Genomic DNA, 27428 nt, shown 5'->3' with positions numbered 1-27428 from the left:
ACGTGTATTTGAGAAAAACATTTATTTCATAATGATATTTACCCCCATTTTAAATTCTTCTTATGCAATGAAAGGTTCGATTTTTGTGAATTAAAAAAAAAAAAAAAGATCAAAAGGATTAACAATGCAGATAAATTTTCACAGCAGCCTTTGATCATATTTACCAAGGGTGCCAATAATTCTGACCACTACTGTATATAACAGACTGATTTATCGGTAGCCATTATTTGACCAATTTGATCTGCTCACAGAAGTATAGAGCTTGTGTTGCGCTGTGGGTAACTGAATAGCATCTTAGAAACAGCCAGCGTTTATGAACTGTGTGCCTCTAGGTGTATTATTGTGCCATAATAACTTGAGTTGCTCAAAATTGTTTCTGCCTTTTTCCACAGTATGAAATTCTGCTGTGCGTCCAAGACCATGACGATCCAGCCATTGATGTTTGTAAAAAGCTGCTGGGCAAATATCCGAATGTTGACGCCAGGTTATTTATAGGTAAGTATTGGATGATAATCTCACTCTTTCCATGTGAAATGGAGCCAGTAATACAGAAAGCTCAGGCAGTGTGGTGCTGAGGTGCATCTCTCGTCCCTCGTGGATTCCGCTGTCTTTGTCAGTTTTGTTTCGTCGTGTGCAGGGAAATGGCAGGGTCTCTGAGGAGCCCCTTAAGTGAAACGCGGAGACCCGCATGTGCGCCACAACTCAGCTGTGTATACGCAAATGCAGCTCTTGGACTGGATATTGATGCTTGCTCATTAGGAACAGCTGGTGACTGGAGCGGGTGTATCTCTGGGGTCCTGTTATCCGGCTCGCTGCCTTCAGACAGTGTGTTTCGGCACAAACAGTCAGGGGAGACGGGCTGTCCTGGAGATGTCATCCGCTGCTTTGTATCAAGCTGAAGCCATGTTAGAAAACATGTAACGTCTGCGAGGTTGTGTTGCTTTAAACATCTCCAAGTCGCTTACCCCACCAGCCAACCAGACGGAGGAAGAGCGTGCTTTGTAAAATGCATTAGTGCTCTCAGAGGCCCTGTGCCATATGATCTTTAGGTGTTCAGTCCATAAATAAACATTTTCACGTGACCTTATTCACATCCATAAAAAGGATTTAAAGAGGATCCGCTTCATTGATGGACGCTAGACCTGTTACGGTTTATGTAATTGCTTGATCAATCTAATCTTGCATTTTTTTTAAATTGTATTATTATTATTATTATTATTATTATTATTATTATTATTATTTATTGTTATTATTATTATTAATAATAATAATAATGACTTCTGTCAATGTGAATTTTTAATTTACAGTCAAAGTTTTATTTGTAATTTGAAGTGGAACGGTATGAGTATAATTCACTTCAGATTCACATTTGCATATTTCATTTTTTGTTAATACGGTTTAATTGTTATTTTGTTAATTAAAAATATTAAAATAATTTTCGTTAATTGAAATTAGCAGAAATATTAGATTTAAAAAAAAATAAGATTAGAAATGTCGCCTTGGCAATTAACTGAAATATAATATGCTAGTACTGAAGTACTAAAACTGAATTGAAAAAAATTAAAGCTAAATTTAAATATAAAAAAAATAAAACTACTAAAAATGGCAAAATCACATAGCCGTAGCAAATTTTAAAAATCAAACTGAAAATGTCTAATCTATGTCAAAATCACTGATATGGCTTATGATCTCTAGATGAGAACATGGCAGAACTGATCTAGACCTGGGATGGGAATTGTGTTAAAAAATGCATAGGAATAATCATTATTTTATTACTATTGTGGGCTGGATATCAGTCCGTTTACATAGAATGTAGTGCCCGTTATAACAAAAGTGGACCAAAAGAGAAATATTTGAATGTGTTCTAATATACTTTAATATCCGGAAATATTGTTATTCATGTCTTTCTACCCTGGAAACACCTGTAACTGACAAAACAAAAACAATTATTTTACATTTACAGCCCTAATGTTAATTACTGACATTTTTTCCTCTTTATCTTGTTCTAGGAGGTAAGAAAGTTGGCATCAATCCAAAAATAAATAACCTCATGCCAGCTTATGAAGGGGCAAGGTACGAACTCGTCTGGATCTGTGACAGTGGCATTCGAGGTGAGTTTGCCCACATTATCATCTAAAACCAACCGCTTTAAAGTGTTTCAGTGAATACATATCTTTGTTATTCCCTTTTTTCTTGTAAAAAGAATAACATGTTTTCATGAGATTCACCTCTGAACAACTATGATCTAATATCAACAGTGAAGCCAGACACTCTCACTGATATGGCTAATCAGATGACGGAGAAGGTGGGACTGGTTCATGGTCTTCCTTACGTGGCAGACAGACAAGGATTTGCCGCCACACTGGAGCAGGTCAGGAGCCTTCATTAGTGACCTTCTGAATTCTTTGTCAGGACAGTGTTGGTCATCTGGATTTGGCTCAGGAAAGCTTTGGTTTTATTGCTTGTGAACACGTCATTGCTATTATGTGTTGGAAGAAGTGCTGTTCTGTCCTGTCACACTGCAGTAAAACAGATAAGTTGTGGGACTGTTGCTAGTAGAGACTTGAAATGGGACACCATATGTTGTCTCTGTTCCTCCGAACTTTAAAGCTCTTTTGCCAAATCAGTACGATATTAAAATTCATTAACTGCTGACAATATTGGTTTATTTATGACGTTTTTGAAAGCTCCAAGTAAAATCGAATCACTAATTGTCACTCAATAGAATAAATGTTACATTGTTGTGATGGATGAGCTATAGACGTTACAAAAACAGACTTAGAAGTTAATATATTAGCATGTTATATTGACAGCTCTGCTAATAATAATCATTGGCAGAAGTGTTTACACACGTAATGCGATTGTTAATGCATCAAATCCTCTGAGATTAATTATGTGAAGTATATAAACACTATCCTTTGTGAAACCCTGCAGGTTTATTTTGGTACGTCACATCCTCGTTCCTACATCTCGGCCAATGTCACGGGAATCAAGTGCGTCACGGGGATGTCGTGTCTCATGAGGAAGGACATCCTGGACCAAGCGGGCGGGCTGATTGCATTTGCCCAGTACATCGCTGAAGATTACTTCATGGCCAAGGCCATCGCAGACAGGTTTGCCAGACTCATTAAATATCCAAAACTCTGACTTACTTTCTTCTATGAAACTAAAGGAGATGTTTAGCAGAATGTTCACGCTGCTCTTTTCCATACAATGAAAGTGAAGGCTGTCAAGCTGCAACGATCAGTGTTTTTATATCACTGGTACACTATTATAGTTTTTGTTAATATTTTTTTATAGTTAATCATTTTTTTTTTTTTAGATTTTTGTTTTACACTTTAGGTTTAAAGCTTTAGTCATTTTATTAGTTATTTAATTTTATTTATGAGTTTTAGGGTATTTTCTTTATTTTAGCACTTCACCTAAACTAAACAACATTTAAAAATGTTGCTTTGACAACTAACTGAAATCATTTTATATATATATATGTGTGTGTGTGTGTGTTAGGGATAATCAACGGCTAGCTGTGCATTAAAGGATTTGAATGCACGACGTGGAGGCGAAGAACCAAGTGCATTCAAATAGTTTAATGCACAGCTAGCTGTTGATTATCCCGTTTATGCCATGGTCATTTGCCAGCATTCACATATTAAAGATGTTAATAATATTTGCGCTGCAATATTTGAGCGGAACGATAAAAATGACGGTTATTTTCGTCTGTATTACTATTCAACTGTAACTGTATGTTACTATGGTTACCAATGTTTATAGGAAGCGCATTAATATAGAACGTGATTAAACTGACCTGGAACTACCTGCAGTTAAACTAATTTAATCAACACCTGCCAGCCAATCAGAATCGAGTATTCAGATAGACCATGGCATATATATATATATATATATATATATATATATATACATACATACATACATACATACATACATAAAAATAATAATAATAATATAACTCTTCGTTTATATTCAAGGAATTTGAAGCCATACAATAGCTTTGTGTGGCTAACGGCAAAACAATTATGTTATAAGTCATCAAGGTTTTTAATGAATGTTTCAGTTTTGATCTTTTCCTTATCAGATCATTTGAAGTCCTAAAGTAGCATTTAGTATGTCGTTCATGTATTTGTATGCACAAATTTAATTTAATGTCTATTTATAGCTTGACAGTCTGGTTTCCCTATACATTTGTTGTGTGGAAAAGATCATCTCAAGGTCATATGGGTGTGGAGCAGCATGACGGTGAATAAATCATAACCAAATGTTTTGTTTTGAATGAAAATATTCCTTTAATGTGTGTTCAGAATCGTATCTCTCAGCCTTGGCTAAAATGTCCTTTATTTGCCAGTGCAATGATGTGGTGTTTCTCTTGCAGAGGATGGAAATTTTCCATGGCAACGCAAGTAGCCATGCAGAATTCTGGCTCGTACTCCATTGCACAATTCCAGTCTCGCATGATCAGGTACGCCGGTTGTTCAATCAGCTTTTCATGTTCGCTAGTGAAACCAATCTGTTTTCCTGATGGGGCCACCTCTGGTGCAGTGATGGGACTGGGTTATTTTTGTTGCTGTTCACAATTTTCTGATAGCGTTGCTGATGGATTCCTGCCTTTTAAATTGCATCATAGTACAGAGCATATCTTATATAATAGATTATGATATGTTTATCAGAATAAGTTATCCAACTGTAACACATGTTGTTTTTGTGGCTTTAGATGGTACCAGTTCCCATTTTGTGGTGCAAAAAAAAAAACTGCTGAGCTCATCTCATTGTTATCTGCTCTTGCTAGATGGGCCAAACTGAGAATCAACATGCTGCCGGCCACCATCATCGAGCCCATCTCGGAGTGCTTTGTGGCCAGTCTTATCATCGGCTGGGCCGCCCACCATGTATTTCGCTGGGACATCATGGTGTTTTTCCTGTGCCATTGCCTGGCCTGGTTCATTTCGGATTACATCCAGCTGAGAGGAGTACAGGTGAGACACGACACACAGCAAATTTTGGTCCAAAGGTCCAATTCTCGCTATTAACAAACCGTTAACTATGACTTTTGCCTCAATAAATTCCTAATTTGTTGCTTAAGTAGTTGTTAAGTTTAGGTATTAGGTTCAGAATATGTGCTTTATAAGTACTAATAAACAGCCAGTATGTTATTAATAGGCATGCTAATAAGCCACTAGTTAATAGTGAGAATTGGTCCCTATACTAAAGTTTTATTGCTCTGGCTCCTTTCTGGTGCAAAACATCCATTTTTGACAATCCATTCAATTCCCAATGGATAAAATCAAGCCTTGCTCAGTTGTTTCTGGGTTGAATTCCAATCCCAACCTCATTCTACTCAGAAATGTCACATTTCAGAAGAAACATTTCTTGTTTGACATCCAATCAACTCTCTGAGGAAATTCCATGAAGAGATGGTTTTCATTTTCAACTCTTTCAAGGAAAAGTTGACCGAAGTTGTTGTTCAATGCCTTTTTATCTTGAGCTGCAACATTTGTCAGTTCTTGTTGTAATTCTCCTTTTTTCTCAAAGGGCGGTCCTCCATCCTTCTCCAAGCTGGACTACGCGGTGGCCTGGTTCATCAGGGAGTCCATGACAATTCAGATTTTCTTGTCCGCTCTTTGGGACCCCACCATCAGCTGGAGGGCGGGACGCTACCGATTGCGTTGCGGAGGTACAGCAGAGGAAATCTTGGATGTTTAAATGGCACCGTGTGCCTGGGACTATGCACTGGTGTGAACATGGACACAGAACTGAGAAGATGTGGGCGCAGATGGACAAATGAACTGCAACTTTTTTTGTTTTGTTTTGGGTTTTATTCCAACTTCTGATAGTTTTTAACCTGTGACATTAGCAAATAGGTTATTTATGTCCTCGGTGCTTTTTTTGTTTTCCTGTGGTCTTGACAATTGAGACCTTGTTCTAGATGAGCCAAAAGTTATGAAGAAAAGAACTTGTGCGGAAACTATGTCTGTCGAGGAGGCGGCACTTCAGCGGGCATCAGTAACCCTGATAAAAACGTATCTAAATGTAATTTTTTTTTTTTTTTTTTTTTAAAGGTCCCTGCAACATGTTTAGTGGTGGTTGAACAACTCTGTATTTCGTGACATATCCATTTTATAATGAGTTTGGACGAACAGTACAGTTTTTAACGATAATAGTAGGGTGGAGAATGACTGAAGCCTTTTAAAATGGCGCTAGCGCATAAATGGATCACTTGCTTATCACAGTGTTGCTCTCAACATACAGCACTCTTGCCATATTTTATACATTTTTGGACTCTTGAATGCTCGAAACGGATCCACTCAGGTCCATTTTATGTTTACTGGACAGAGCAATATCTTCGGTAGAGGTTATACATGGGGAAATGTGGCATACTGTCAACGACTCTTGTACAGTCTTTGCATTCTCCCTGCAGTATTCGAGCACGAGGTTTACTCCTCAACATGATCTCTGTAGATTTAATCACATATCTTATGAAATTTAGTGCCATTTGAAGAGCAAGCGGTTTTATTGTTATAATTTTGGCATCTTTAACGGTTTTCTTCATGGTCTTTATCTTCCCGTGCTTCGTTCTCTGCAGTAGTTGCTCTCGTACAAGGATCAGGGTTTGCGAAAACACATTTCCTGGCTTGCTGCTGTTTGTTTGAGAAGCTGTCAGTATTTTCTTGACGTTTGACTGGATATAAGTGCATAAATTGTCCAAACATTTCATCTGATGCCATTTCAGTTAGCCCTTAAACCAAATTCTCTTGATGTAAAGAGTTTGAGAAGTTAGAGTGTACTCATTTTTTTTGAGTTGAAACAATTTGGCATGAGTGAGTGTGTGTTCAATTTTATATATAAACATTTGAGTTTACACTTTGATGCATTTCAAAATATGCCAATCGCGCTCTACTCATTCTCCATTAACATACTCTTACAGTCAAACAGAATTCACGAAACAATTGACATTCTTCTCCATCTTCCCCTTTTTTTTTCATGGTTGTATCTTGAGGAACTACTTGTTTCTGTTTCGTACTGCCAGCACTTTTTTTGTCAAACCGCTCTTTCTGCATTTTCCTCATTTCTTGACTTCTGCTGCTATGCGTTCGTATATCATGCCGCTGATCGTGAAGAACCCATGCCAGCACCGGCAGTATTGTTTAACAGATAATCTACTCATTCACCTGAACTGTTCAACCCTTGTTGTTATTTTAAAACCATATGTGATTCAGAAAAAAACCTGTTGGCTTGAGCCGTGTGCATGTGTCTTCATATTCCATCAGCTGCCATTTAGGAAGTACTAAACACTGTTTTAGTCCAATGCCAACCCTCCATTGTTAGTGTGTTTGTTCTGGTGTTGGTTTGTTATTTCTAATTTGAATACATCTGAATTTGTTCTACTGAACGCTTTGGGCTGACCATTGGAAATAAACTGTGTTTTGTGCATGAGGCCACGAAATGAATGCCATTTGTTCGTAACATGGCAGTTGAAGTATTAACAGTTGGGGATCAATCAATTAGCAATAATCATATACATATACATTATTAGTTTTACTCTATTCAGGCTGTGAAACGAAAGCAAGCTTCCAAACCCATTTCTGTGTCCAGCCGTGGTGTAATAAACATTTCAGATTTTGTTGACCGTTACACATTGATCATACCTCAGTGGGCCTCATTCATGAAATATGAACATTCGTATCATTCAAAAAAACATTCTTACGTAAACTAAATGGAATTCATTTGTGAAACCATTACATTTAATAATTGGTAAAAAAAATTGGAATTGGTTTTACAAATTAAAGCTAACAATTTCAGTTTTATTAATTATTCAGTTTGTTGTCAGTTTACGCAAACGAGGTTTAGCGAATTATCCCAATAATTCTTCAGTAAGTTGTTGCATTGAATCGAATAATTTTATGAAGTCTTGCATAATATAGATTGAATAATTAGTTAACACCATTCTTGCATAAACGATTGCATTGAATTTTGTGCTACAATTATATAATAATAATAATAATAATAGTTTCAGGATAAGTTACTTAAGAATGGTATTATGAATGACTAAGAAATTTATTCTGCTTTTGAATAAGGCCCGATGTGATGTAGTTCTGCACCATGGGTAAAACTGAATGTACCTTCGCATGAACATGTGACTAACGTTTATTTTTTGTTTGTTTGAAACACCACAGTAGAAACTTTAGGGAATGGGAAAGCTGGCATTTTCTGCAACTGTTCTTCAAGTTCCGCTCTTCGACTTTCAGCCGTATCTGCTTATGATATATATGTGAGATATTGTGTCAAAAAGAAACTTCACCTCATTTACGAAAAGTCTACGATGCACTGTAAATTTCCCGTTTAGACTTTTCCCCTCTTTGTGTGGCTGTGAGAGAATGCTTCTGACTGCGTGTTTGCAGAAATATTGCCTTTTTTGACAAGTCAATTCAGAAAGGATTGTCTTGTCTTGTAACGTTCTGTGGGGAACTGGACTTTTTTTTTTTTTCTTTCTTCGTGAGTGTACAGTTGTATGTTTGTCGGATTAACATGTTTTGTGCAAGACTGGTGACCTGTATGGTGCCGTGTGGAAGTGAGAAAATGTGTGTTTACTTAAAACAAGTAAGACAAAATGATTGAGAAATTCAGTCTGCATCAACTGGGCCGCATTTACGGGATCTGAAACAATACGGTAGTGAGCTGCCTAGACGGTTTAAAAATATTTTGAGACAAAGCCAGTTTGAGCTTAAGTGTCATATCCTGTGCTATTACTTTAGTTGCGACATTTCACGCTTTTAAATGTTCTTTCTTTACTACAGCCTTGGACTCAAAGCAACCGAGAGAAACTACTGCTACACGTTTACCATACGGTCATCAGTCAGAGTAGAAAAAAAGTCTAGTTGTGATCCACCGCTTTTATTTTATGTGCTGTAAAGTTGACAAAGTAAGAAAAAAAACATTTATTTTTATTTTTTAATATGTACAGTTTATTTATGAAGTTTGGTTGATATCCATTACATACACTGCTTCCTAAGGCTTAATTTATCATCAAGTTGTACATTTTTATTTGTTATTCCCTACAAGTTTTGTTCGTTTTTTCTGCAGTGTAAAGGTATGGCTGGACAGACTTCAGTTTTTGAACTTTTGTGTTATTTTGTAGATGTTGTGTACTGTACTCTTGATGCTGAATGCGTAATCCACAGCTGGAAACTGTGTCATTACAGATAAATTAAAGCTTTATCAAGCGATATAAGAAGTGCGTGTTTCCTCATCTCATTCTGTTGTGTGTGATCCTCATTGTTATGTTTAGAGTAGTTTTAGTAGTTCGTGGTTAGCTGCATTAGCAATACAATAGTTTCTTTCAAAGCGATGGGAGTCAGTTCCCTGCCCCTCTTTCTGACTTCCTGTGTGTTTGAGTTTCTGTGCCACCATTCATTCACCACATCACATGTCTGAAACTCTAAAATGCAAAATCATTCCCAGGATCTAGGCATGACTTTGTTACTTGCTATACCATTTGAAGTTTGAAGAAAACTCATTTTATGGACACTGATAAAACCCCTGACCTTAAAAATTAGGCATTTGTTGTTTAAGCTTCACTGCACTGTTGTTAAAGCCGGGCAGATTACTTACAAATTGTAGTCCATGATTACAGATCACATGATGAAAACTGTATTTAGTAACTAGGTTGCTCATTTTAGGTAATGTATTCTGACTACTTTTTAAATTACTTTTTTTAATCTAACGTATCATATTGATATAAAAAAAGAAAAATGCATTCTATTTTTTGATATCAACATCATAAAATGCATTAAACATTACATTAAATCCACAGTTACTGAGGGTCTCTGGATATGATGACGATAACGGTGTTTAGTAACTTGTATAAATATTTGTTCCGTACATGGTCTAATTGCTTGAGAGCTGCTAAATGGAATGACACACAGTCGGATTTTTCAAAAGGAAAATTTACAAGGGAAAAAAGAATAGGCTAATATGTAATCATGTACTCCATAAAAAAAGTAACTGTAATCTGATTATGAGCAATTTAAGATGTTGTATACTTTGAGTACTTGATTTTTGGAATCTGATTACGTAATCCAGATTACATGTTATAAGTTACTATACACTCTTAAAAATAAAGGTGCTTCACGATGCCACAGAAGAACCTTTTTTGTCTAAATGGTTCCATAAAGAACCTTTAACATCTGAAGAACCGTTCTGTTTCACAAAAGGTTCTTTGTGGCAAAAGAAGGTTCTTCAGATTATAAAAAGGTAAGAAAGAGATGGTTCTTTAAAGAACCTTTGACTGAATGGTTCTTTGAGGAACCGAAAATGGTTCTTCTATGGCATCGCTTTGAAGAACCTTTTAAGCACCTTTATTTTTAAGAGTGTACCCAGCTCTGACTGTTGCCACAGTGTTACACTGAAGGAAAGACTCGAGACCAGAATCAGAGAGACGCAGAGACCTCTGTTTTTGCAACTTTGGCTAGCAAGCAACCAGCTAGTAACCACCAAAAACAACATTAGCAATGTGCTAAAAACCATTCAGAACAGCTTTGCACTGATAAACATTAATAAAAAAATATTACTACTCAGAAGTTTGCAGTCAGTAAGATTCTGTTTTCAATGTTTTTGAAAAACATCTCATGTTCACCAAGGCTGTATTTATTTAATCAAAGATATACAGTTTAAAATAACACTTTTCTGTTTGAATATATTGTAAAATGTAACGTATTGATGTAAAAGCTGAATTTTCAGTATCATTGCTCATGTCTCAGAGTCACATGATCCTTCAGAAATCATTCTGCTCAAGAAACATTTATTATCAGTGGTAAAAACTATGGAATGCTTCTGCCACAGTATAAAAAAATAAAGGTAATTAAACATTTTTATCTTACAATTCTGACTTTTTTTCCTCTCACTGAGAGAAAAGTCAGAATTGTGAAGTGTTCACTCGCAATTGAGCGATATAAGCTCAATTCTGAGAACAAAAGTCAGAATTTTGAGATCTAAACTTGCAATTGAGAGATTTTTTTTCAAGATTATTTTTCAGTAGAACAGTATTTATTTGAAACCGAAATCTTTTTACAACAATTTCTTTAAGTCTTTACTGTCACTTTTGATCAATTTAATGCACCCTTGTAGAATAAGTATTAATTAATTTCTGTCAAAAACGTTGATCCCAAGCTTTTGAATGGTATGTATGAATCAGTTTCTGTTAGAAGGTATGATTCACATGTTCAGAATTGTGAATACACTTAAACTCAGTGCGTCCAAATATTGATTTGGACTCTACTGACTTTCATTGTATGGACAAAACAGTTCAAAATATCATCTTTTGTGTTCAGCAGAAGAAAAAATTATACAGGTTTGGGTAAGTGTGTGAGGGTAAGTAACTCTTATTTTTTTCAGAACAGTGCAATGGTGTGTTTTAATGGTAAAATGCTTGGTATTTTCTATTGCATTATTTGCTGTTGCCCCCATCACTTGATTTGATGTCATTGCTTTTGATCGATCTGATGTCAGCCCAGTAGTTTCGGTGTGTATTTGTGTAAATAATGGCGTTACGGTAGTGCAAATAAAGGCTGAGGGATGTGAGTGTGCTGGCGGTCAGTGCTCTGTGTTTGCTGGGCTGTGTGATTCACTACTAACACAAGCGTTACCAACCATCTGCTCTCTCAGTTCTCCGTCAGTGTTTCACTGACCCCGAAACACAAGCAATCCCTGCGATTCTAAATATTCCCGCATCCTGAGGCCAGGAGCTGCGGTTTATGTAGTGCATGTCTGACTGTTGTGTCTCTTTGTGTTATCTGCTGCATTATCAGCTCTGTGTTTCTGCTTGCAGGATGCCTGTCAGTGCTTATCTCATAGCAGCCCATTTTTAGGGGAACAGGGCATAGATGGAGATCAGGCGCCATGAGAAGAAAATGGCATCTTCCTGACAACTCACTGTTATTTCCTATTAGCATTACTAACATGTTTTTAACAAAGAGTCGCTTGAAAGTTGACTGTACAGAGTTGTGATTAAATACTGTGTTCTACTATGGCTATAAAAAGTTAAATAAAGATACAATTGAAGGTTTATAGAGAGTGGATTAATATTTATTTTGTGAAGTTTAATACTTTTAATACAAGTTTTCAAATGGATATTTATTTGCATATACAATACATAAATCAGTCTAATAAAACACTGGGTGGTCTGGACTAAAGAATGAGTTGTTTATCATCTATTTTTAGCAAACCTACTGAACTGGAAGTTCTGCAGTAAATGTTGAACTGATAAGCAATGTATTCAACTCATGCAACAAGTTTTTGTTGAATGGGATATCTTGTTATGACATGTTTCCTTATGGAGTCAATTTAATGCCGCATATATATGCAAAAGAAAATAAAGTTTTGCAAAAGAAAATAAGTTTTGCAAAGAAAAATAAAGAATTGCAAAAAAAAATGAAGTATTGCAAAAAGAAAATAAGTTTTGCAAATAAAAATAAAGAATTGAATTTCTTAATTTATGCCAGGAGTTATGTAAATGAACAACGAAGTCGAGATGGATATGAAGCTTGAGTCTTAGACCTTTTTAATGATGTATAGTTTGTGAAGTTAATTGCATTATTTTACATTAAAACTAGCAGTAACTCTGAACTAATGTAAACAAAGAGCGCTGTGCACAGGTTAAGAGATTTTAAACAAGCACTATTAATGCACATTTAGTTAACCAGATGAAACAATACACATTTTAATGCTATAAAAGTGTGCACACATTGAGAGAAATAAACAGCAGATGTTCATATTAACAACTTCTTTAACTTGAGCAAACGCTGCTAATACACATATACATTTGTTAATAAAACGAAAGCATGCATGTTTTAAAGCTAGTGAATAAAAGGAAACGATCCGCCCCATGCCTCTGCTCAGTGACGGTGCCTGGATCAGCTGTGATCTGCGTCTCGGGCCGATGACGTCACTTCCAGGGAGGCATGCCCAGGCCTGTTGGACACGCCCCGTCCCCTGACTCCACCCCATGTCAAAACAGCGCCACAAAGTGAGACGGGCAGAAACGTGAAGCGCAAAGGGAAAACGGTATCGCAAGCTCAAACTTGACTGAAACGCAAAATAAAAGCTGCATTGCAAATAAATTAGTAGATATGGCCATGGAAAATATGTATTGCAAAATCATTGCTTTTGCTCCGTTTTATTTATCTATTTTGCAATTCTTTATTTTTATTTGCAAAACTTATTTTCTTTTTGCAATACTTCATTTTCTTTTGCAATTCTTTATTTTTCTTTGCAAAACTTATTTTCTTTTGCAAAACTTTATTTTCTTTTGCATATATATGCGGCATTAAATTGACTCCATATTTCCTGAATTATGTTTGGTTAGGTTTGGTTAGCAGTGACTGAAATGCAGCTTTACACACAAATGCCAGTCTGTATGAAGAGGATATTGAGACTCCAGTAGCTTCAAACACCTGTTTGCTGCTCAGCAGAGGCTTTTTTACAGCTGGTATTACAATACAGTTCATTTGTTTGACAAAAACTTTTTTTAATAAATCTTTATCTGACCAAGATCTTCTGTGCTCTAAGTCACTCACAAATCTTTTGACAGTTCAATAATTTCTATTTGCTTTTCGAGAAATATTGTTTATTTTGATGCCTTTTGCAAGACATTGCATTGTTTCATACTTTTCATCTTCAGAAAGATCTTTCTTCCTCACCATATTTCATGAGAACTGTGACTTGCTTAATAATGTGGAACAACCTCTTTAAGTAGGTTTCCATTTACCTAAGAAAAACTGGCAAATTATTAAACAAACCTGTCTGAGATTGATACCAGTTAACTAAAAAGATGTGAAAAACAACACAAACAAAAATCTGACTCTTTATTGTACTGAAATCCTACTGATATATCACTTGCATAATAATTTGGAACGCAGTGTAGATGCAAGCAGCGATTATCAGGGTTCAAGCGCTTTCATTTAGGATGTATAGGCTTTTGGGCTTTTCTAAACGACCCTGTTATAGCTAACCAAAGGGTAAAATTATTATCTTTTTTTTGATAATTATTGATCTAGAGAGTCCAGAGAATCATGCTGCAGTGGTTTTATTGAGGTTGACCGAAAAAACTTTGGAGTAGTTCACAAAAGCAGGTTTTTTACATAATCGAAAATATTAACGAACGATTTGATTGACAGTAGTGGTTCTTGAGACAAGGTTGCTCAGTATAAGAAGACCTATCAAATTATATGAATATTGTGTGAATGTCTGAAACCACGTGATTACAGAGGTGTAAACCTCGTTAGCACCACCTAGTGGCCGGTCTCTTTCAAAAATTCGTACAGACCTTTAGGGCCATGAATTGAACACGCCTATTGAGTTTTGTTCCAATTAACCTCTGTTAACCTTGTCTAATTCCTTGCTCAAAGTTGATTGGCTGATAACATCTGTGTTTTTTGAGATACGTGAATGTCCTCATAGACACTTGTGGCACTTTAGATAAAGACATGGCATACCAATTTTCAAGTCAATCAGACCAATGAGTGCGTAGTTATAGCCATTTTTTAGTTTTTTTCCCTCTGTTCTAGCGCCACCAAGTGGCAAAACTCTGCGTTTTGGTGAGTTTGGTGAAAATATCTCTTTCCATTCAAACGTTGTAGGCATTTTAGTAAAAGTGGCTTTGCCCCTTACAAATGTTTTATCAACTTTTTATTGTTTTTTTTTAATTTATTTTACACACAACATCACAACATCCATTCAAAACAACAAAAAACAAAACAACAGACATATAATCAATACTTTAAAGAGTCCAGTCAAAAGGAAGAGAGAGACGGAGGGGAAAAAAGAAAAAACAAAACAAGTCATTCCTTTGTATAATCAAGTATGTTAAAGGAAAAGCACTGCCAAGCATCAATAGTAGAGGGCTTGGCCCCATTAATTCGCGCTGTTGTACATTCACAAGTCACTATTTTCAGGAGGCTATGGATCCAATATGGTTTTCCACTCATGTGCGGTGTAAACCAGTTCTGTGTTATTGTCTTCTTCGCAGCCGTAAAACCAGCAAACAACATTCTCTTTTGTATTAAGCTTATACAGAGACCAGAGACTTTGAAGTGAATAAGACGATGAGCCAAGTTTTTAGATGTTAAGCTAAGGTTAGACCACACTTTCTCCCAGTCGACAGATAAATTAAGGTCAGATAATTCCAGATTCCAAATAGATTGAATAGAAAGAGGTTTTGGAATGCAATCAATAATTTTATTATATATTAAGGAAACAGATGGCCAACCAGAAGATGGTGCAATCCAATCCTGCATAGGATAAGAGGAAATGGGAGATACCCAAGGAACTCCATACACTTTGAGAGCAGAACGTAATTGAAGAAAGACAAAATATGCAGATGCTGATAAACAAAATTTGGTTCTTAATGTTTGAAATGAACAGAGGCCCTGGTTATCATATATCACCGCACGTGTTTATGCCTAAAGAAGACCAAGAGGGTTGGACAAATGGACGATTTCCGCATACAAAATTAAAATTGTGCCATAAAGGTGTACTGTTACAAAATTTGAAGGGTCCTCCTATCAGACGTTCACCAAATTTATAATTATCACCTTTTTTTCCTGTGCCAGTAAATAAAATATCTTGGAGTCTATTTGGTTTAACCTTGTCAGCTTCAATCACTCTCCATGAAACTTTCGATTGAGGATCAATCCAATTATGAAGAACCTTAAGCTTGAACGACCAATAATATAATTCAAAATTTGGTACAGCCAGTCCTCCTGCGCCATTAGGATGTTGTAATGTCGTAAGTTTGATTCCAGATAAAATGAAAAATTATGAAGTTAATCTCCTTAAAGTAACCAGGAGGGGGAGAAAATGGTAGCATAGAGAAAAGAAAATTAAACCGAGGTAACAAATTCATCTTAACTGTGGAGATTCTTCCTTGAAGAGAGACTTTAAGATTCTTCCATCTTTGACCTTAACTAGAATACTATTAAAATTGTCTCTGGCAATCTTATGGATGTTTTTATGTATGGTAATGCACAAATAGATGAAAGATTCCTTAATAGGGATAAATGAAGGAATAGAAGAATTAACTTTAACATTGTTAATTGGCATTAAAGCAGATTTGCTCCGATTTATTTTGCTCTTTAATTATACTAGAGACTGAAACATTACAGTGGCCTAAATATAGAATAATATCATCAGCGTCCAATGAAATACTAAGATTTTGATCATGAATCTTAATCGATACTTCAGATTTCCTGATGGCTTGTGCTAAGGGTTCAAGAGATAAGCAAAACAATAAGGGGGAAAGCGGGCATGCCTGCCTCGTTCCCCGCTGTAAAGGGAACGGGGGGAAAATAATATTACCAGTCAAGACTGATGCTGCAGGTGAGTGGTATAATGTCTTAATCATAGAAATGAAATGTTCACCGAAGCCGAAACATTGCAGAACTGCCCGCATATAATTCCACTCTAGCCTGTCAAACGCTTTTTCTGCAACAAGTGAAAAAACCGCACAAGTTTCTCGGATGAGAGTCTGCAAAGTCAAGAATATGAAAGAGTCGACGCATATTGTCAGACGCATTGCACCCTTTTATAAAACCGGTTTGGTCCTCCTTGATCAAACTACGAATTACCTTCTCCATACGAGAAGCAAAAACTTTAGCATACATTTTTAGATCACATGGGATAAGTGATATCGGTCTGTAGCTGGAACAATCTAATGGATCTTTCCCTTTTTTAAGAAGTAATGATATCAATGATCTCTATGAAATACACCATGTTCAATTGCAAAATTAAATGAATTAAGCATAAGTGTCCCTACCAAATCCTAAATTTCTAAATATAATTCAGGGGGGAGGACCATCTAGACCTAGAATTTGCCCTTTTGAAGGCTTTTTAGAGAAACGTGGAGCTCCTCCAAACTTAATGGGGCCTCCAAAGATTCTTTATCCACCTGTGAGATCCGAGGCAATTCCAATTTATCTAAATACTGCTTACAAATTGGTTCATCAAAATATGTTTCGGCTTTATACAGATTTGTGTAAAAACCTTTAAATATGTTGTTAATCGCCGCAGGGTTCATGGTGACCTGACCATCCGATGATTTTATTGCGCTAATATATGCCTTAGACTCCCATTCTTTCAGCCTAAGGGCCAATAGGTGGCTAGGTCTCTCTGATTTGAAATAATATTTTTGCCTAGTCCTATGTAAGATCAATTCCGCTTTTGAGTGTGAAAGTAAATCATATTCTTCTTTTAAAGAGGACAGCTGTGTAGCCTGTTGCTCAGTAAAATGTTGTTTTTGTAGGTTTTGTAATGATTGAATTTTATTTTCTAATTGTGTAAACTGGTGAGTTTTCGCTTTGGCAAGAGTAGAAGAGAAAGATATACAGAATCCTCGTATAGTACACTTGGTTGTTTCCCACAGTATTTGAGGATCCACATTAGAGGGCATATTAATTTCAAGAAATTCCTTTATATATTCTTTTAGAGAAATAATGAAAGTCTGATTACTTAATAATGACGTGTTAAAGGATCTGGCTTTAATATTGGAAAGAGGCATATTGCACAACACAGCAGAATGATCAGGCAATAAAATTGGTAATATAGAGATGGAGGAATTAGACGAAATTAAAGACAGTGTTGGGAAGTAACTAGTTAGATGTAACGGAATTACGTAATTTAATTACAAAATAAAAGTAACTGTAATCAGTTACAGTCACTGAGAAAAAATATGTCATTAAATTACAGTTACTTATGAAAATGTTAAGGATTAACATTATAAAGTGTGAGACTTACTACTTCTGGTAGAAGCTAGATTCTAGGTGCAGCTAGATCATGAGCAATGGATACTGATCCATCCTTGAGTTTTAACGTTTTAACAAAACTTTCCTTGAATTGTCCCTCATTCAGAAAGCAAAGGAGAAAATGATTTGTGCAGACATGAACGTATTTAGGAGTATTCGTTGGCGCATTACCATCAAAATCAAAAAACGATTCCACTGCGTCTTCAGTGGCTCTGATGTCTGGAGAGAATTAGGACTCTTATATTCTTATTCCACATCTAACAACAAAACACCTGCATTGGTTACAAGACATTGTTGTGGCTACAGCTGCTCAAGTGCAGAGAAAATGACAGACTTCGTACAACTGGCTGAGGGTGGAAATATGCTAATATGGGACGGTATATCAGAGGTTGTGGGAGGGGCCTGAGGAATATGACATCATATTGGCTTGATAACTGTTTAGGTTTTTGGGGGATTAAAAAAGGATTTGTAGGGTGGTTGTGTCTACGCACTACTAAGACACATTTATATGCAAATGAAGATATTTTGCATCCAATGTCTCCTTTAAAATTAAAATTACAATTTTCATTCAAGTGATGAAGGATTTTGAAAGTATGACAGTAATAAGTTTTGAGCACTACTGTAAGGTTAACCCTGTCTGCTTTACATGTTTCAAAATGATTAACAGTTGAAAACATTGAAATTTCAAAAAGTAATAAAAAAGTAATCAAATTTATTAAAGTAATCTAACTGATTAAAGTAATTGAAAAGTTACACTACTTATTACATTTTAAGTAGGGTAACTTGTAATCTGTAACCTATTACATTTTGAAAGTAACCTTTCCAACACCGATTAAAGATGGGCTGAGAAATATGTAGTCTATCCTAGAGAAAGTCTTATGTCTATTAGAAAAAAAGTCCTTCAATTTAGTAAACTGAATTCTCCAAAGATCGATTAAGTTGAGCTCAGTGATAATTTTTTTATTATTATTTAGAAGATGGATTGGCTGTTGTATCAGATTGAGATTTATCCAAAGCAGGATTTACTACAGCATTAAAATCACCACCTACCACTAATGGGCAATCAGTCTGCTCAAGTAATGTTTCAGAAATATTTGTAAAGTCTCATTCGGACCATAAATAGAGACCAATGCTAACCTATTATTATGTATTTTGCAACGGATAAAAACAAATCTACCCTCCTCATCACTTCCGGTATGTTCAATTGTTAAATGTAACTTCCTGTTAACAAGGATAAGCACCCCCTTAGTTTTATTAAGAGCGCAGGAGAAGGCTGCCAATTTATAATATTTATTCTGGAAACGTGCCACGTCAGATTATTTTAAATGTGTCTTATGTATCAGTTCACAGGAAATCGATTTACGGTGAAAATATTCTAATACACAAGTACGTTTCACAGCAGAATTTAGGCCATTCACATTCAATGATAAAATATTTAGAGTATGCATTGAATATTCATAATCCCAAAACTGTATTCAGTAAATGAAGAAAAGCAAAAGCACTCCCATTCTGTAAGTAACATGTAAACGCTGGTGTGCATTCTGGATACCAAACCAGCTAGATGAAAAGTGTTGTGGGAGGTTACAAGTGTGCTGTGATACACTTGTTTTGAATGGAGTCATTGCACTGCTAAGGTGTCTCCCAGGGTGTTTTGGGTGGCTGCTAGATGGTTGCTTACTAGCCCGAAAGTGTCCCCACCCTAGTTTCGTTGATATTCTGTTCTCTAGATATGGCTTGATTCCTCCTACAGGTCTAAGGATTGTTTTCTGCCATTGTTGATACTGTGTATAAAGGCGTGTAGTGATTCAGTTGCACAACAACATTTTTCCAATGCATTTATCTTCTCTTAACAGTCAATGATAGGCTTATTCACTGCGGTGTGTTGTGTTTGGCCCTGTGAATAAACTCTTCAGATCACTGACAGAAGGTCAACAATTATAATGGTCAACCTCAATTATGCAGTAACCAAAGTCTTCTAGAAGATTTCTATAAATAACGCAAAGACAATTTAGTGAAAGTTCCAGTCCGGTCTTCACTGGGTCCAGAGAGCACCTAACTCAATAGCTAACTAGGATTAAAACAAACCTTATCAATGTTATCTTAAGGGCTTTGTCAGTTTTCCACATGTAATTGCTCTCTAAATAAATCTGAGGGTGTGTAATTGTTCACTAAAATGGTTGTTGCATAATTGACTGTGAGCTTCCAAACATACAGAACAACTCCCCTCTTAGCACTGGTTGATAAACACACCCCATCTTGACTGTCTGCTGCAAGAAAATAGCTGTTTTACATAAAATCACAGACTGTCTGTCAGTATGCTAGATAGAGGAGTCCAGGATTATCAGTTATTACAGTATAACACAGGCAGCGGCGTCTGCTCTGAGTCTCTGGGTAGGTGCCAGGGCACAGAGAGGCGCTGCTGAAGCTGAAGTGTCTGAGTACGGCTCTGCAGGCAGGACTGCCGCCTGCTCGACAGCTTCCTCTCCCTGTGAATGCTTCTCTTTGTTGGACTCGTCCCATCATCCAATCACCACACTCTTAAGATTAAGGGACATGATCCAGAAAACCCCAGCTGCTCTCTGGCTAAGAAACCTACTGTCAGACTCAAAACGGAAGAGGAGTTCAGGATCTGTCATCTGTCTATATGTCTGTCTGTCTGTCTGTCTGTCTGTCTGCTTATCTATCTATCTGTCTGCTTATCTGTCTGTCTATCTGTCTGTCTGTCTGCCTGCCTGTCTGCCTGTCTGTCTGTCTGTCTGTCCGTCTGTCCGTCTATCTATCTATCTATCTATGTGTGTCTTGTCTGTCTGCTTATCTATCTATCTATCTATCTATCTATCTATCTATCTGTCTGTCTATCTATCTATCTATCTATCTATCTATCTATCTATCTATCTGTCTATCTATCTATCTGTCTATCTATCTATCTATCTATCTATCTATCTATCTATCTATCTGTCCATCTAGTCTGTCTGCTTATCTATCTATCCATCCATCCATCCATCTATCTATCTCTGCTTATCTATCTGTCTGTCTATCTGCTTATCTATCTATCCATCCGTCCATCCATCTAGTCTGCCTTATTGTCTGTCTATCTATCTATCTATCTATCTATCTATCTATCTATCTATCTATCTATCTATCTATCTATCTATCTATCTATCTATCTATCCGTCCATCTAGTCTGTCTGCTTATCTATCTATCCATCCATCCATCCATCCATCTATCTATCTATCTCTGCTTATCTATCTGTCTGTCTATCTGCTTATCTATCTATCCATCCGTCCATCCATCTAGTCTGTCTTATTGTCTGTCTATCTATCTGTCTGTCTGTCTGTCTGTCTGTCTGTCTATCTGTCTGCTTATCTATCTATCTATCTATCTATCTATCTATCTATCTATCTATCTATCTATCTATCTATCTATCTATCTATCTATCTATCTATCTATCTATCTATCTATCTATCTATCTATCTATCTATCTGTCTGTCTATCTATCTATCTGTCTGTCTATCTGTCTGTCTGTCTGTCTGCTTATCTTATCTATCTATCCGTCCGTCCGTCCGTCTAGTCTGTCTGCTTATCTATCTATCCATCCATGCATCCATCTATCTATCTATCTATCTCTGCTTATCTATCTGTCTGTCTATCTGCTTATCTATATATCCATCCATCCATCTTGTCTGTCTGTCTGTCTGTCTGTCTGTCTGTCTATCTATCTATCTATCTATCTTAATTATTAAAATAACCCCCTTCAAAAGTTTGGGAACCCTTGGTTCTTAATACTGTGTGTGGTTACCTGGATGATCCACGACTTTTTTTGTGTTTTGTGATGGTTGTTCATGAGTCCCTTGTTTGTTCTTAACAGTTAAACTGAGCACTGTTCTTCAGAAAAATCCTCCAAGTCCTGCAGATTTTTCAAATTTTCAGAATCTTTTGCATATTTGAACTGAGGACAATTGAGGGACTCAAACAACTATTAACAAAGGTTCAAACATTCACTGATGCTCCCGAAGGAAACATGATGCATTAAGAGCCGGGGGGTGAAAACTTTTGACAAACAAACAAACAAAACAAAAAAAAAAAAACAGTCATAGATCATCCAGGTAACCACACACAGTATTAGGAAACCAAGGTTTCTCAAACTTTTGAAGGGGGTTATTTTAATAATTTCAGCTTCTTCTTTTTTTGTCTTGTGGAATATATGTAAACATCTTTTATGTAAAATATCTTACTCAGGACAGTACTAAATAAAAAATAACATTCATTTTGTATGATCTCTCTAATTTTGTTAAAATTATTCACAGATTCTGCAAGAGGTTCACAAACTTTCGCATGCCTCTATCTATCTATCTATCTATCTATCTATCTATCCGTCCGTCTGTCCATCCAGTCTGTCTTATTGTCTGTCTGTCATACAGAAAGAAAGAAAGATCTGTCTATTTGTCTGTCTGTTTGTCAGCAATTCAGAAATATTGTTGTCTTCAATTGTGTGTCAAAAGGATTATTGTGACCAAAGAATCACTTGTGTTCAATGACAGACATGTGTGTCAAAGCATAAACCCCCATCATCAACTGCTCTTGAGTCGGTGGGTTAAATTACTTTCCAGAAGGCTGGATCGGTTTTCACAGACCCTGAGTGCTCTGAAGCCCTCGTGCAGGGTAGGTCTCATTTCGAACCAGTTTCTCCTCACCCACACACCCTTGAAATACAGTGCAGCTAATTAACAACGGCATATCAGTGGCACGCTAGTGCAACATCACCACCGGCAGAAACACTCCACATTCGAGGGGTTATTGTGACTTACAGGGATAAGCATTGATCTTTAGCATTGATGTGTTAAAAAGCAATTCTGGAATGTTTCACTCTCCATTGACAGAGATAAAATGCAAATGCATATTAAACTTTATCTACTCCAAGGTTTTAAATGAAATACATCTGTTGCAATGCACAGACTTTCACACCTATCATGTGCGGATGTGACTATGCATGTGTGGATTCCACCAATGCGAAAATATGCAGCAAAGTACTTTGGAGTACTTGTGTAATGAAAATGAATGGGGTTTTGGGTCTTGGCCGCTGCTGTTACGAGTCTGTAGGGGATGACTTTCACATGATGTCTTAGAGCTTATGGAGGTCATGGGATGTATGGCACTAGTAGTTTTCCCCTGCCTATTACCAGAATAAAAATGTAAGGAATCTAGGGCTACGAGCTCACATGTCACCTTAGTTTCACTGCTATGAGGATTAACCCTGTTTTAGCAAAGTTACACAACACCTATGTTTGGAATAGCATGCTACCACATTATTCTCACCATTTCTGCAGCAAGTATACTTTGCAAAGTATGCAAATGTTTGTTATGGTTGGAACACACAGATGGACTCCTACATTGGCATGCTGTACACAATGCATTGTGCTAAACTTCACCTTCAGCGGTGATTTTTTTACTTCCTCCTTTTTAGATGGGATTCCTAATATTTAAGATTTAAAAACAAACAAACAAATATGAATTAAAAATATAAAATAACCAGTTAAGCCACATGGAACATACTGAGGCCAATGTAGCACACTATTGCTACTATTATTGTTACATGCATAATTACATTTTTTTTTTAAAAGGAAAAAACATGTATAGAGTGAAGTATTCAGGAAGTATGCCATGCTTGTATGGCAGTTTGAAAAAAGCCACTAGCTTGACAAATGTCATTTCACCTTTAAATATTTGCCAAAACTCTTTTTGGGTTAAACTGTCTGGTTACACTTTATTTTAAGGTGTCTGTGTTACAGTGTAATTATACATTTAAGTACCAAGTAATATTAATTAACTACATATGGTTAGGGCTAGGATTAGGGTTACTTGCATGTAATTATACATAATTAATTGTTATTATAATACTAAGTACATGTAAAATGTATCATAATGACACCTTAAAGTGTTACCAACTGTTTTTATTTTTACAGTTACTAAACGGACCTTACTGGAGATTTATTTTTAAAATAATTTAAACTTAGTTTTTAATTTAGTATAATTAATATTTTAATATATATTTACTGCTGCCAAAAGGTACTATAAGTACATTTATTATTTTTCAAAATTATAACAATTTATGTAATTTAATTTCTTATACGTATTTGTAAAATCTCTTAATTATAATTTTTTTATTAAAGTCTTACAATTTAATTTTCTTTTTAATTATTTCTTTTAATATTTTATTTAAGCACTTTTTAAGTCTTTTGTGCAATGTGCCATATATATATTTATATATAATATTTAATGATTTTTATTTTTAAAATGTACTTTTTATTTTTCAATTTAATTAATTCTGATTAAAATCTTTAATTTTCTTTGAATTTTTAATTAATTGAAAATTTAATTTGAATTTGTTAATTACTTTTTTCTGATAAAATGTAGTTCTTATTTTAAAATTTACTTTTTTATTTTGCTGATTTTGTGACTAATCTAGTTCAAGTTGGACAAAACAAGTCAGTGTTTGTAAACTAACTGTTAGTGTCTGAATTCCTTGTTGCATTGTTCTCATTTTTTCTCGTAAGTGTCATATTCTGTCTGCACATTGCCGTTAGTACGCTAGTGTCACTGAATGCCTGTTTGGATCTCAGTGTGGATAAGAGCAGGTGAGGCTTCAGACGGAGGCAGAGGTAATGTAATCTGGGTGTGGCGTCCATCTTTCACACACACACATAGAGGTATCTTTGTCTCATCTCATGACTGCCTCCATCGGGGGAGTGAGAAATCTGAGCTGGCATGTGTGTGAGTGTTGGACACTGGCAGTCCCACTGAGCCATCTGCTGTAGCAATGTGTCACTGTAATTAGGGCTGGATGGCTTGTGTCAGATAAGACTGCTCCTTTACAGCTCCGTCTCCTGCAGCTGCACACGCTATCAACTGAACAACGCATGACTGGCGGCCGAACACACACTTCTGGTCAGCCAGCTAAAGGATCTCACTGCAGGCAGAATCATCATTTCCACTCTTAATATGAATTATATATGTTGATGATTGACTTGGTGTGTGCACCATTCACCCACAAACTCCACACTGAAGGAATAGTTCACCCACAAATGACCTATTTTGTCACGATTTAACTCGGTGGACAGAAGTTTTATACATATTAATTTATTAATTAAACATTAAGTTTTGTTAAAATATTTTTAAATACACTACCAAGTCTCTAATGCTCACCAAGGCTGCATTTATTTAATATATATATATTTTTTTTTATTAACTAAATAATTAAACTTAGGTCTGTTCTGACTTGAAATATAGTGCACTAGAAACATGGACTGATTTTATGACGATGTGCCTGCAAAGTCTCATACCTGAACTGAACTTAATGACCTTGATGCTTTAAAGCACTCATGTGAGTCTTTCACATGCTCCTGGCTGCAGCCTGTGGCGACATACATTAGGATGCATCAGTACTCTATGGATCCAAAGCACTCATTCATCTTAATTTACAAGAAACACGATTCAACATCAGGGACGAAGGTCTGGCATGAGGGATCAGACATGCTATATTCCTGTAGTCAACATAAATCATGTTTGTTACTTTACAAACAGGGCTGTTAACAGCAAACATGCTGAACTTGCGAGACAGAGATGGAGGAGGCAATTCAGGGAAATGAATCTTAAATGGAAATCTTAAAGGAAATGAAAACGTATGCTATTATTGAAGCTCATTCGTGTAGTTTCCTCATCTTTCGGGAGTTTCTGATGTGGAAAATTACCATATCTGCAGTGTCAGCCATAATTTATACATTAATATGAAGCTTCTTTACATGAGTATATGAGAAAATCATATTTTACTCATGCACACTTGAGGTGTTCAGTGGATTTGGCCAAGTTTAAAACTAATGTGTAGCCTGCAGGCTACTATAGCATCCTAATAGCAAAAGAGCCTATTTTTTAAGCCATAATCCTTTTTTTTTTTTTTTTTTTTATCTCGAGGGAGGTCTGTTTCATCTTCATTGCAACTCTGCAGGTCGTTCTGGCATTTAAGTTGAAGCTGATATTTAATATTTTTTCAAGTAGTTTATTGAGGCTAATCTTGTGAGAAAACAATGCAATTAGTGTAACGCAGCATTTAACTGTATTTGCAGATAGCCAAGCAGATACACCAAATTGTTTTGTGCAAAATGCAAAGATGTGTTTTTAATTTAAATCATTTTATAAAAGTAATTTCATTCATCTTCCTTAATTGGCTGGAATTACATTTGTGTGTGATTTGCTGCCCTCTAGTGGTCTAATGAACCGCCTCATAACCTTACACGAATGGATAAAGATCCTGTAGTATGACACAGCATTGTTAAATTAAATTATAGAATTGTATTTAAGCATATAAGATATTTAAGTTGTATCCAACTGTAACGTTTTAAACGGTATGCTACATTGTTGTCATGATCGTTAATCTATTACATTATAGTAATATTAACATTAGGCTATAGTAGATTTTTAATTATTTTGAAATAACGTTTGACATTTGTGAAAATGTCTTTGGCTTGTCATTTGATTCAACTGCCAAAAGTAAAGTAAATTTGTCGCTGAATTAACTTGGCCTACTTAATTCCGGTTCATTTGCCACAGAATGAATTGGCACGAGTTGGTACTTTTGTTTAATTTATTTCTCTGCTCTTTTGAAAACTTGCACTGTATCCACAATCAACTCTGCCCCATTATGTGTGTTTGTTCACTCATTAATTTACATTCTCTGCGTTATAATGCCCTGTACAACATTAGCCTACTTCCTGATTGCAAAAGCTATTTTCCTATAAGGAAGTAAACAAGTCCTGAAAGGTTACATCAGGGTATAATACTGCACTGCTTTCTTACCAGGTTGCGTTCCAAATGACAGGTTTGCCAATTGTTTATCACGATACTAAAGCACTGTTATAAGCAGTTTTGCTAAATGCCTTAATGGGATAGTTCAGCAAAAAAAAAAAAAAAAAAAAATTCTGTCATTTACCCTCATGTCCTGTCAAACCTGTGTGACTTACTTTCTTCTGTGGAACACAAAATAAGTTTTAAAAAATGAAAGCCTGAAGTTGGAATTTCTGAGTGAACCATTTCTGTTTGTAGTACGTTCCTGTCCAGCGTTAAAGGGATAGTTAACCCAAAAATTCTAATTTACTTTTAATTTATTCACCTTGACATTTTTTTCCGTCCGTAGAACAGTTAAAAAAAAAAGGATTTTTAGCTGAAACCGTGGTCGCCGTCACTTTGAGTCAAAAAAGCATATCAGGAAACACGAAGTTAGTATCTGTGGCTCCTGATGTGGTCTTATAAAACAAAACGAACATTAGTGCAAGAAACTGAACATTATTTAGGCCTACAATATTACTGCCTGTAACCCACAGCCTCAGGAAATCGGGCAAGTCTGATTCTTTTCCATCAGCTGGTTCATTCAGACAGTTTGTTTCAGTGAACTGGTTCAAATAATGTATAATGTAAACCCTGCTGAAAAAAACAATAGAACCCTGCCCAAAAATGTTAAAAATTGTATTGGTTTTAATGGAAACTATAATGGTGTCTACTGGTATGTGATGGATTCTATTGGTGGGATGTTAAATCCTATTGGAAAAATGCCCAAAACACACTACAAAAAG

At 35.9% G+C, this 27428-nt stretch overlaps 1 protein-coding gene across 1 annotated transcript in view; it reads left to right on the top strand.

Moving 5' to 3' along the window:
* Positions 1-12064, top strand: part of ugcg (UDP-glucose ceramide glucosyltransferase) — a 34197-nt gene extending 22133 nt beyond the window's left edge. The window contains exons 3-9 of the mRNA XM_058789571.1: positions 393-495; positions 2010-2111; positions 2259-2371; positions 2935-3113; positions 4388-4474; positions 4802-4988; positions 5545-12064. Coding sequence (XP_058645554.1) covers positions 393-495; positions 2010-2111; positions 2259-2371; positions 2935-3113; positions 4388-4474; positions 4802-4988; positions 5545-5715 — 942 coding nt within the window. The 3' untranslated portion in view covers positions 5716-12064. The remainder of the gene's footprint in view (positions 1-392; positions 496-2009; positions 2112-2258; positions 2372-2934; positions 3114-4387; positions 4475-4801; positions 4989-5544) is intronic.
* Positions 12065-27428: the final 15364 nt, after the last annotated feature.

The sequence above is a fragment of the Onychostoma macrolepis genome, chromosome 10, assembly GCF_012432095.1.
Source record: "Onychostoma macrolepis isolate SWU-2019 chromosome 10, ASM1243209v1, whole genome shotgun sequence".
Lineage (NCBI taxonomy): Eukaryota > Metazoa > Chordata > Actinopteri > Cypriniformes > Cyprinidae > Onychostoma > Onychostoma macrolepis.
The sequence above is the reverse complement of the archived record's forward strand: the minus strand, read 5'-3'. Positions and strand labels throughout refer to the sequence as shown.